Here is a 12,580-nt window from a genome sequence, read left to right as displayed (position 1 = left end):
CACTTTAAATTTATCTCAAATATAATTAGATGTTCAAACCAGGGGAAAATGTATCATGAATTTCATAGTTTATAAAAATAAGATGCGTGACAGCACAGCAGAAAGAAGGTGAGATGTAGAGATGTGATGGTAAGACTCTGTCGCGGCAGCGTGTTACTTTTAGAAAAGAGAACAAGTTAGAATCTAAGAATTTAGATAAAGAACTTTATATAAGACCTTAGGGAACAAATCCAAGATCCTGAAAAAAAAATGATTCAATATCCCACTTTTAACAATGGACACATCATCCAGACAGAAAATCAACAAGGAAAACTGGACCCAAACTACACGTTAGACCAGAAGAACACGTGTTGGTGTGGTTTTTGATGGAATTACACACAGCGATGGGAATGAACAAGCTAAAATATGGCAGATCATGGAGGAATCTCACAAACATGATCTTGAGCAGAAGATCAGACACAAGAGTGAAGACTGTATGATTCCAGGTGCATAAAGTTCAAAAGAGGTCAAAGTGATGTACATGTTGGAAACACAAGCTCTGCCACTCCTCTGCTGGGTGGTCTTGACTGTAGGCAACAGGAGAGCTTCTGAGACGAAGGCACATGGCCAGGCTACAGGAGCACGTTCATGTGACTAAGCTCATGGAAGTCAATGCTTATATAATGGACACATGCCAAACTTCAATAAAATGTGACTATGAAAATGAATACAAGACAGCGATGAAGCCAGGCTTCAACAGTACGTGAACCATGAACTTCCAGATGTTCAAGCTGGATTTAGAAATGGCAGAGGAATCAGAGGTCAAATTGCCAACATCTGCTGGATCATCAAAAAAACAAGAGTGTTCCAGAGAAACATCTACTTCTGCTTTAATGACTCCGACAAAGCCTTTGACTGTGTGGATCACAACAAACTGTGGAAAATTCTTCCAGGAGGAGGCAGGAGGAGAAGGGGACGACAGAGGATGAAATAGTTGGATGGCATCACAGACTCGATGGACATGAGTTTGAGCAAGCTCTGGGAGTTGGTGTTGGACAGGGAGGCCTGGCATGCTGCAGTCCACAGGGTCGAAAAGAGTCAGACACGACTGAGCAACTGAACTGAATATTACCAGTGAGGGTGTACTAGGTAACTTGGACCAAACATTCCACACCCTGTGCCCCGCCCCCCACCCCGACAACACCTGACTGCTGAGCTTGGAGTCAGGTCTCACCTCCCCCTCTCCCAACACCTGCCATCTCTCAGGCTGGAATCCTCACCATTCTAGCTCTGGGGCTCCAGCTTGCCAACTGCAGATCCTGGGATTTCTCATTGCTGAATGAGCCAGTTCCTTATCTCTCACACACACACACACACACACACACCCGCTGGCCCTGCTTCTCTGAGAAGGCCCCTGACACATCTGAGAAGGCTCCTGACACACACACACACACACACACACACACACACACACACACACACACACCCGCTGGCCCTGCTTCTCTGAGAAGGCTCCTGACACACACACACACACACACACACACACCCGCTGGCCCTGCTTCTCTGAGAAGGCCCCTGACACATCTGAGAAGGCTCCTGACACACACACACACACACACACACACACACACACACACACCCGCTGGCCCTGCTTCTCTGAGAAGGCTCCTGACACACACACACACACACACACACACACCCGCTGGCCCTGCTTCTCTGAGAAGGCCCCTGACACATCTGAGAAGGCTCCTGACACACACACACACACACACACACACACACACACACACCCGCTGGCCCTGCTTCTCTGAGAAGGCCCCTGACACAGCTGACCACATTCATCCAGAGCGGATGGCCAGGGCTGAAGCCAGCTGCCGGAGCCAGGGTTGGTAGCAACACTTAATCTGTCAGTGACGGCTCGCCGGAGGCTCCGTGTCAATGCGCTTGAGAGTCAAAACCTGCAGAAGCCCCAGGGTTCTCGCTGTGAAGGACTAAGACAAATCCCTCTCGCTTCCCTCGGGGTTAGGGGAGAGTGGGCGTTTTAAAGCATGTCCAGGCTTTTCTCTCTTGACAAATACCCGCCCTCAGCCGAGAGTACCATTGCCAGAGCTGCAGGGGACGTTCCCCAGATGACCACGGGGAGAAAGAGAAGCGCGCAGAGCCGGCCTTGCACAGTCAGCTCGGCGCAGAGACCCACCGAGGCTGATGGCACTCAGCCTCCGCCCTCCCTCGCAGCGCGTCTACAGGCTCCCATAGACAGAAGGGGTTTCAGCCAGAGGTGCTCTAGGACTCAGGCCCTGCTTAGGGGGAATCTCCAGGAAAAACCAAAGGCGGTGGGGAGACAGCAGCAAGGAGGCGAGGGGAGAAGTTCTTCTGACACCAGTCACAGCAGCAAGCCCGCAGGCCAGACACCTCACACACAGGCCTGTTGCTCCAGATTCTCTCGCCCATGCCAGCATGCCCAGCTTTCGAGAGAAAGCCGTAAGACAGGCAAAAACAAAGACACCGCTGAGGAGGCAAAGCAGATGAGAACCAGGCTTTGACGTGGGAGATTCGGTGGAATTACTAGACCGGGAATGTAAAACAACTCTGCCTCAGGTGCTAAACGAGGAAGTGGACAGCGGGCAAGGGGGGCGACATGAGCAGAGACGGAAACGCTAAGAATAAAACGGGAGCACTGGAGCACAAGGCGCTAGTGCCTGGATGGCTCAGCTGTCACAGAGCCACGGGAAGAAGGCGTCAGCTCGAGGCAGGACAGGCCCACCCTCCAAACTGAACTGCACAGAGGAGCGAACAGAAGGAGGAGGACAGCATCCGAGTCCTGCGGGACAGCACGGATGTGACAAGCACCAGAGGAGATTCAAGGGAGAAGGGAAAGAAGAAACAGTCCAAGAAATAACGTCCTAACAACTTCCCAAGTGAAGGGCAGCTGTCAAACCACAGATCCAGGAAGCTCCGCGAACACAAAACAGGATAAACATGTTCAGAAACCTGTATGAAAGGATATCATAAACCAAAAGTGCTGATGGTACGAGAAGGAGTGGGTCCCAGGGTGCAACTGAAAATGGGCTGGACCCAAACCCCGCCTCTGTGTCCTCAAAGCATCGTGGCGACCCTCTGCCCTGGGGCAGAGCACTTGTGAATGTACAGTGACATTATCCCGTGACTGAAGACCTATTCAAGACTGAAAGAAAGAAGAGTGTGGCCCCTGGGAGTGAAGGCTGGCTTCCCGCCCACAGGCTCCCTGCTCTGCCCAGCTATGCACCTGCTAAAATGCCCCAAGTCTGTGCCAGCCCCACCCCAAGATAGCCCCCGCTGCTGGTCCTGCCTCAGACACAACGCCCAAGCCAGAGCCTGCACCTGCTCTTCCTAGACCCCTCGGGGTTCTCAGGCTGGACCCCCACCGTACAGAAGACCCCCCAACGCCGCTAGCTGAGACAGGCAGCACCCTGCTCTGTGCTCACACCCTCCCGAGTCAGCAGATCTGACTGTCAGACTCTGGGTTTCTTCCTGCAGTACTTTGGCCGATGACTGGTTGCCAGTGTCTGTCGCACAGAGTGGAGAAAGTCAGAGAGAGAAAAATCAATATGGTCTATTAGCACATATATATGGAATCTAGAAGACTGAAACTGTGGGGCAGGGACAGACGATGAGAAGGGACTTGTGGGCGTGGGGTTGCGTGGGGGCAAGGAGAGTGTGGGACGGACAGAGAGACTGGGGTGGACATATTACAGTGAAGAAAGTGAAAGCATCAGCCGCTCAGTCATGTCCGACTCTTTTCGACCCCATGGACTGTAGCCTGCCAGGCTCCTCTGTCCATGGCATTCTCTGGATGAGAATACTGGTGTGGGTTGCCATGCCCTTCTCCAGGAGATCTTCCTGACCCAGGGATGGAACCCAGGTCTCCCACATTGCAGGTAGATACTTTACCATCCAAGCCACAAGAGAAACCCTGATATATACATGACTATGTGTCAAACAGACAGCTAGTGGGAGGCGGCTGTCGAGCAGAGGCAGCTCAGCTCGGGGCTCTGTGATGACCGAGAGGGGCGGGGTGGGGTGGGAGGGAGGCGAGAGAGGGAGGGGTGTGTGTACACAGAGCTGATTCATGCTGTTGTGCCGCTGAAACTGACACAACGTCCTAAAGCAAACATACGCTAATCAAAAAGGGGGAGGGAAGGAGACGGATGAACCGGGAGTTTAGGGTGAGTAGATGCAAACTGTCACATTTAGAATAGATGAAAATAAGGTCCTACTCTATAGCACAGGGCGCCCCTGGTAGCTCAGTTGGTAAAGAATCTGCCTGCAATGCAGGAGACCCCTGTTTGATTCCTGGGTCGGGAAGATCCCCTGGAGAAGGGATAGGCTACCCGCTCCAGTATACCCGCTCCAAGAATACTCCAGTATTCTTGGGCTTCCCCAGTGGCTCAGCTGGTAAAGATGGGAAGATTCCCTGGAGAAGGGAAAGGCTACCCGCTCCACTATTCTGGCCTGGAGAATCCCATGGACAGTCCCTGGGGTCACAAAGGGTCGGACACAACTGAGCGACTTTCAGTATAGCACAGGGAACTTTACCCAATCTCCTAGGATAAACCATAATGAAAATGATTTTAAAATTTATGTGTGTGTGTAACTGAGTCATTTTGCTGTAGAGTAGCCGTTAGCACAACTTTGGTGGCTCAGACGGTAAAGAATCTGCCCGCAATGTGGGAGTCCTGGGCTGAATCCCTGGGTGGGGAAGATCCCCTGGAGAAGGGAATGGCAACCCACTCCAGTATTCTTGCCAGGAGAATCCCATGGACAGAGGAGACTGGTGGGCTACAGTCCATGGGGTCGCAAAGAGTCAGACATGACTGAGTGACTAACACTTTCCACAAAAACTTTTGTAAATCAACCATGCTTCAATTTTTTAAATGCATATATATATATGCATTTATATATATATACATATATATATACGTAAAGAGTGAATCTTTTCTGTAAAATGCATGCACTGTGCTGCTGCTTTATTCTGAGATAATGTTCTGCTTTGAGTGACTCAGAGCATCTTATAGTTTATGAAACAATGGTGATAATTTTTATATTTTTAAACAAGGATACTAAAACAGACAAAATCTGGCAGTCTTATTTCAACCACAAACGTTTTAAGATTTTTACTAGTTCATGACATGTTTTCTGGAAGTCTCACCGATTTCAGCAGTATATTATTTTCAGGTGTACCACATAGTGAATCCCTGTTTTTACAGAATGTAACAGTTCATGAAGTTTCAATGTCTGAATCACTGCTATACAAAAGCAGCAGCACAGTGAGGAGACAAAGAAGGAAGATGATGTGATGTGTGAAAGGTTTTATGACAGTTTTGGGGAAAATGCTTTAAAACCTCATTCACCATCATTTGCCAAATTAAATTCCAAATATTTAAAATACAGGGTTTTTGGTGTTTTTTCTTTCTAACCTTACACTTTAAAAATCAAGTCACTGAACAGGACACACATAGAACTATCCAAACAATAATGGATGGGCACTTTCTAAGCTTAGAAGGTGGAAAAGAAATCCACCATGTTTGCTCTTTCTTTCTTTGCTTCAGTGAACAGAATGAGGATAATCACAGGATTCTCCAGGCTTGATTCTCAGTGAGACAGGGCTTTCCCTGGCACTCATCACTGGGCCGACTCTGACCACAGGGCAGCTCTCCAAGGAGGACTGGGGCCCGCTGCCTAGACCCCAGGACCGAGGGGAGGCTGGGCTGCAGCCATCTGGGACAGGAGACCGCGGTGTGCGGGCTGGAGCAAGCCTGCTGAGACAGACGGCCCCAGGAGCAGGCTCCACTCAACGGCGGGGCCCGGGGAGCCCGAGACACCGAGCAGAGGCTGGTGCAAGGGCCGCGGCAGCCTGCACTCACGTGGTGACGGTGTTGAAGCCGCAGGCCTTCAGCTTCAGGAGGCTGTCCTTCCAGTAGTCCCGGGGCACGCGGAAGTAGTGGATGGTGCCCGACAGGATGAGGAAAGGCGTGTTCCCCAGTGTGAAGTCGGAGCCCCTCACCTGCAGACCCACAAGCCTCTCACTGATGTGCGAGGGCCTCAGGAGAGCCTGGACCACGCTGCAGGGACACCGGAGGTGTGTGACGTCCCACAGCGGCGGGCCTGGAGCGAGGGTCTCTCCTCCAGGGCCCTGCCCTCAGACCTACCTCTCTGGGAGGCCTTCTTGCAACATGGACGTTACCAGGAACCTGGAAGTCAGGCTCAGGAGGCCCGCCAGCCTCACCAAGAACAAGAAGGCCTGCATGCTAGACAGACGGGACAGACAGAGGTCAGGGCCCCGGGCCGGGAAGGAGCGGCTGCCGGGAAAGGCCAGGCCTTGGAGGACGGGTCAGGGGTGGGCAGGCCTGCACAGCTACCCCTCGATTCCAGACACGCCGAGGCCAGGCCTCCTGCTGGGAGGGAGGTGGGCTGCAGAGCCAGGCTCCTGTTGAACCATGAGGTCTTCAGACACCCCTGACTTTTTAGAGAAGACCAAGCCTCCCTCAAGGAAGCTTTATAAACAAAATCATCTCGGGTAATTTGCCAGAGACATTTTCCGGCTGAGTGACTCTCAGGGGTCAGTGTCCAGCAGACAACACCGGCTGGCCGCACCTCCAGACGGTCATCTCCGCCCACCACCCCCAACCCCTCCCCCACACCGCGTGGCCCGTAACATGCTTCAGGGAACAGGGGCCGCGTGGGGGCCCACCTAGCAATGAGGGGTGTCCCCGGGGACCTTGTTGGGGGGGGAGGTCAGGGAGGTCGTGGGCAGGGTGGACCCAGCTTCAAGTGACAGACCCCAGACTCACAGTGCAGAGGACCCCCGCCCTAGACCCGCTCCCCCAACAGGCCGTCTCCAGGGACACGCATAAGGAGAGGGAACCCAAAGCCGCCAGGGCCCCGCCCCGGGCCTCTTCTGGAGCTCCCTGTAGACCGACGGCCCACCGCGGCGTCCCTCAGGACCCAAGCGATGCCCAAACTGCTGGGGACTCCGGCGGCCTGTACCCACCCGTCTCCCTCCGAAACCCGCCCCCACGGCCAGGACTCATCCCCTTCCTGCACCCCTCCCCCTCCTGCACCCCTCCCCCTCCTGCACCCTCTCCGCGGTTTGCATCCCGCCCCAGGACCCTGCGCGGTAGCGGCCATCCCCTTGGCACGGTCGCCGCACATCACTGCGCGAGGCTCTGAGAGCAGGAAGGTCCTTTCCTGGACTTGGGGCCAGCCGGAGCGCCTCTCAGGCCCGGCGACATCCCCGGGGCAGGCCAGGCTCTTGCCAGACCGACCCTGAAACCGCCAAGTCCCTGGCCGCTCCGGCTAACCTCAAGCGCGGAGCTCTTCTGTCTCCAGACCCGCGGGACCTGCAAGGCGGGCTCCAGAGTAGAGTCGGGGGTGAGGGCCGGGGGCGGGGCTGGGGCGGGGCTGAGGGCTCACCTGCGCGACACACCTGCAGGGGCCCGCCCCTCCCCCCGCGGGGCGACCGGCTTGGCTACAGCCCTCCTGGTCTGTGCTGATCCGGATTCAGGCTCTGAGAGCAGCTTTGCTGTTCAGTCGCTCAGCGTGCCCCTGCCGACTCTTTGGGACCCCACGGACTGCAGCACACCAGGCCTCCCTGTCCATCACCAACTCCCAGAGTTTACTCAAACTCATGTCCATCGAGTAGGTGATGCCATCCAACCATCTCATCCTGTGTCTTCCCTTTCTCCTCCCGCCTTCAATCTTTCCCAACATCAGGGGCTTTTCCAATGAGTCAGCTCTTTGCATCAGGTGGCCAAAGTATTGGAGTTTCAGCTTCAGCATCAGTCCTTCCAATGTATATTCAGGACTGATTTCCTTTAGGATGGACTTGCAGTCCAAGGGACTCTCAAGAGTCTTCTCCAACACCACAGTTCAAAAGCATCAATTCTTTGGTGCTCAGCTTTCTTTCATAGCCCAAGTCTCACATCCATACATGACTACTGGAAAAACCATACATAGCTTTGACTAGATGGACCTTTGTTGGCAAAGTGATGTCTCTGCCTTTTAAAATGTTGTCTAGGTTGGTCATAGCTTTTTTTCCAAGGAGCAAGCATCTTTTAATTTCATGGCTGCAGTCACAATCTGCAGTGATTTTGGAGCCCAAGAAAATAAAGACATGTTTTCGTTTTCCACCCATCTATTTGCCATGAACTGATGGGACCAGATGCCATGATCTTAGTTTTCTGAATGTTGAGTTTTAAGCCAGTTTTTCCCTCTCCTCTTTCACTTTCATCAAGAGGCTCTTTAGTTCTTCTTCACTTTCTACCATAAGGGTGGTGTCATCTGCATATCTGAGGCTATTGATATTTCTCCCAGGAATCTTGATTCCAGCTTGTGCTTCATCCAGCCCAGCATTTTGAATGATGTACTGTACATATAAGTTACAAAAGCAGGGTGACAGTACACAGTCTTGTTCCCAATTTGGAACCAGACTTTTTTCATGTCCCATTCTAACTGTTGCTTCTTGACCTGCATACAGATTTCTCAATAGGCAGGTAAGGTGGTCTGGAATTCCCATCTCTTTAAGAATGTTCCACAGTTTCTTGTGATTCACATAGTCAAAGGCTTCAGTGTAGTCAATGAAGCAGAAGTAGATGTATTTTTGGAATCCTCTTCCTGAATTCTCTTGCTTTTTCTATGATCCAGTAGATGTTGGCAATTTGATCTCTGGTTCTTCTGCCTTTTCCAAATCCACTTATATATCTGGAATTTCTTAGTTCACATACTGTTGAAGCCTGACTGGAAGGATTTTGAGCATTACCTTGCTAGCAAGTGAAATGAGCACAATTGTCTGGGAGTTGGAACGTTCTTTGGCATTGCCTTTCTTTGGGATTGGAATGAAAACTGACCTTTTTCAGTCCTGTGGCCACTGCTGAGTTTTCCAAATGTGCTGGCATATTGAGTGCAGCAGTTTAACCCATCACCTTTTAGGATTTGAAATAATTCAGCTGGAATTCCATCACCTCCACTAGCTTTGGTGGTAGTGAGGCTTCGCTAAACCGCTTACATGTAGCACACTGCTCTGCAAGTGAGAATGAATCAGCAGCCGTGAGCCCCACGCAGGCTGCCTGCAGAGCGGGCGCGGCTGTTTGCCCAGCTCCCCTGTGTCTCTGTGCTCATTTCATGCCCATCACCTCACAGTCTGACTGCGCATTCCACCTCTGGGGACACGGAGGACTGATGGCGAGGGACCTGAGCACCTGTGGGCTTGGGTGTCTTAGGAGGCTCCAGAATCAGTCCCCCGATTCTGAAGGATGTGTATCATTTGTTGTATGTGCTCCTGCAAAACATCTATTGTTGCTTGTATGGATATATTAAATGTTAATATTTACTCACTTGATATTGATTGTAGCTCTTATTATAGTTCTGCCATGTAAGATCTAAACATCTTCTATGGCAGTAATTCTGTAGATTACTCCACAGTGCCTATGTTTTCTTCTAATGTTTCTGCAGCTTGTTTCTTCATTTAAATCTCTGGTTCATCAAAAATTTATGTTAATATAAGATGGAAAGGTAGGTGAACCTTTCATTTTTTCCCAAATGGCTAACAGATTTCTCCCAAATGTAATTCTTCCCTCATTAGTTTGCAAAGACCTTTATCATATACAAAATTCTCATATGCTTTTATCTGCTTTTGATTCTGTATTTTATTCCATTTATTCCACTGGGTCTGTCTGACCAGATCCAACTTGCAAAAAGAACTTACGCAGGGCCAGACACAGTTCTAAACGCACTACCTGTGAATTCATTTATCAGCTTTATCAGCTAGTGCTCTTTTTATCCTTATTTCACAGATTTAGGAACTCAGACAGGAAATTCCCTAGCAGCCCAGTGGTTAGGACTGCTCGCTATCACTGCCAAAGGTGAGGGTTTGATCCCTGGTTAAGGGGCTTCCTTGGTGGCTCAGACGGTAAAGCATCTGCCTGCGATGCGGGAGACCTGAGTTCGATCCCTGGGTTGGGAAGATCCCCTGGAGAAGGCAATGTCAACCCACTCCATTATTCTTGCCTGGAAGATCCCATGGATGGAGAAGCCTGGTGGGCTACAGTCCATGGGTCGCAAAGAGTTGGACATGACTGAGCGACTTCACTTCACTAAGGAATAAAGATCCCAAAAGATGTACAGCACAATAAAAAAAAAAAAAAGGAACTGAGGCAGAGTGAGCTTAGGTAACTTCCCGAAGGTGACGCAGCAGTTAGCAGCAGACCCAGGTTTCAGTCCCTGCGACAGAGTTCAAAAGCCTGTGCTACTAACCGCTGGGCCAGGCATCGTGTACTTTAACACTTCAACGAGTTTTGTTTGGAACTTACTTTGATGCAATATTGGCCTCTATGGATACTACCAACAAGTTCTCCCAAAGGTAAAGGAACAGAAAGGCTTACAGATCAAATTGGCTCAGATCACACGGTTTAATAAATAAATTTAAAACACAGAGTGAGAAGAGAGAGATGGAGTGGTAACACTCTAGGATCGAGGGCCAGTGGACAGACGGACACTGCCGGAGTCCTGCAAAGGTGTGGTCAGGAGCTCGCAGCGCCCCCTCAGAAAGAAGCTGCCTGGCCGGAGTCACACACCACCCCCTCCCCGGGAGACGGCTGACGGCTGCAGCTCTCCCTTCAGTCTGCAGGGCGGCCGTGGGACTCCCCTGCGCTCTGCAGTCGAGGACCCTGTGGGCGGCATGCGTATCCCCAGTGGGTACAGGAGTTAGACCTCACGAGTCCCAAGGGCCTCACAGGCTCATGGACACCTAGTATATTGCAGACTGTCAGGCCTACGCACAGGGCTGGGACTACAGTGGGGTAAGCAGGTGCAGAAGTTAAGGAGGGATCATAATTATTCAGTCCAAGCTTGGTCCTTCTGTCCCTTTCTGTGTTCACAAGCGGGTGATCTACCTACATCACCCAAGTCTGACATGTCCCGCGGGGGGCTTGCCTATGCCTCACACACCTTACGAGTCTTATCCTTTCTATTTGCTTTCTACAGATCTGAATATTATTACACAACACAGCATATTTCATAGCTCGAGTCTGTGACTTTGTTATTCTCTGTAAGGAGGCTTCCTGTTTATTCACGTGCTGCTGCTGCCAAGTCGCTTCAGTCGTGTCCAACTCTGTGCGACCCCATAGACGGCAGCCCACCAGGCTCCCCCGTCCCTGGGATTCTCCAGGCAAGAACACTGGAGTGGGTTGCCGTTTCCCTCTCCAATGCATCAAAGTGAAAAGTAAAAGTGAAGTCTCTCAGTCGTGTCCGACTCTTCGAGACCCCATGGACTGCAGCCTACCAGGCTCCTCCATCCATGGGATTTTCCAGGCAAGAGTACTGGAGTGGGTTGCCATTGCCTTCTCTGATTCATGTGCTATTCCAGATTAATTTTAGAATCACTTCATAAAGTTCATCAAGTTATAGTTAGATCCCACTTAAACACAAGGTATTTCAATTATCGTTCACTATTTCGCTTTGGGGGCCAGAAAAAATTAGAGAATTTTCCTTTCTGGACAATACTGTACTTTTACTTTCATTTATTCATTAAGTTAAAGAATATTTATTGAGAACCCACTGTATTCTAATATAGTAGCTTCCCCTATAGTGGCTCAGATGGTGAAGAGACTGCCTGCAATGCAGAAGATCTGGGTTCAGTCCCTGGATTGGGAAGATCCCCTGGAGAAGGGAATGGCAACTCACCCCAATATTCTTGCCTGGAGAATTCCACGGACAGAGGAGCCCGGCGAGCTACAGTCCATGGGGTCACATAGAGTTGGGCACGACTGAGTGACTGACACACACTCACTGTATTCCAAACACTGTCCTGTGTTACATAAGTAACTTCCATAAGATAAAAGTTATTTTTTAACATGCACCCCGATGTTCACTGCAGCACTATTTACAACGGCCAGAACATGGAGGCAACCTAGACGTCCACTGACATGAATGGATAAAGAGGATGTGGTACATATATACAATAGAATATTGCTTCGCCATATAAAGGAACGAAGCTGGGTCATTTGCAGAGATGTGTATAGACCTGGAATCTGACACAGAGTGGTCAGAAAGAGAAAAACATACATCATATATTAATGCACATACGTGGACTCTAGAAAAAAAATGGTACAGATGAACCTATTTGCAGGGCAGGAATAGAGACACAGACGTAGAGTAGACATGTGGACGGGGAGGGAAGGGGACGGTGGGATAAACTGGGAGGTCGGGACTGACATAGGTACATGACCATGTGTTAAACAGACAGCTAGTGGGAGCTGCTCTGTGATGGCCGAGGTGGGCGGGATGGGGTTGGGGTGGGAGGAGACTCAAGAGGGAGGGGATGTGTGTGCTTAGAGCTGAGTCACTCTGTTGTACAGCAGAAACTAACGCAAGCTTGTAAAGCAATTACACTAATAAAAACATTATGTTTTTAAAAAGGTAACCAGTTGCCACAGGCAGTTCTAAACCATCTGTCCTCGGGACACTGACGTGAAGGACAGTGGCTACTCGTGCTTTTTTCTTGGGGACATGGACCGGGACTTAAAAGTGGCTATCAGACCGAGGAAGGCTCAGCTCCCACGCCATC

At 50.7% G+C, this 12,580-nt stretch overlaps 1 protein-coding gene across 1 annotated transcript in view; it reads right to left on the bottom strand.

Moving 5' to 3' along the window:
• The window catches only part of LOC122703495 (beta-galactosidase-1-like protein 2), a 33,113-nt gene extending 26,920 nt beyond the window's left edge, over positions 1-6,193 (bottom strand). Inside the window, exons 1-2 of the mRNA XM_043917790.1 lie at positions 6,168-6,193; positions 5,883-6,080 (exon numbers count right to left, since the gene is read on the bottom strand). Of these exons, the coding sequence (XP_043773725.1) occupies positions 5,883-6,080; positions 6,168-6,193 (224 nt within the window). The remainder of the gene's footprint in view (positions 1-5,882; positions 6,081-6,167) is intronic.
• Positions 6,194-12,580: the final 6,387 nt, after the last annotated feature.

Source organism: Cervus elaphus, chromosome 1 (assembly GCF_910594005.1).
Source record: "Cervus elaphus chromosome 1, mCerEla1.1, whole genome shotgun sequence".
Lineage (NCBI taxonomy): Eukaryota > Metazoa > Chordata > Mammalia > Artiodactyla > Cervidae > Cervus > Cervus elaphus.
This window is presented reverse-complemented; position numbering and strand designations above follow the sequence as displayed.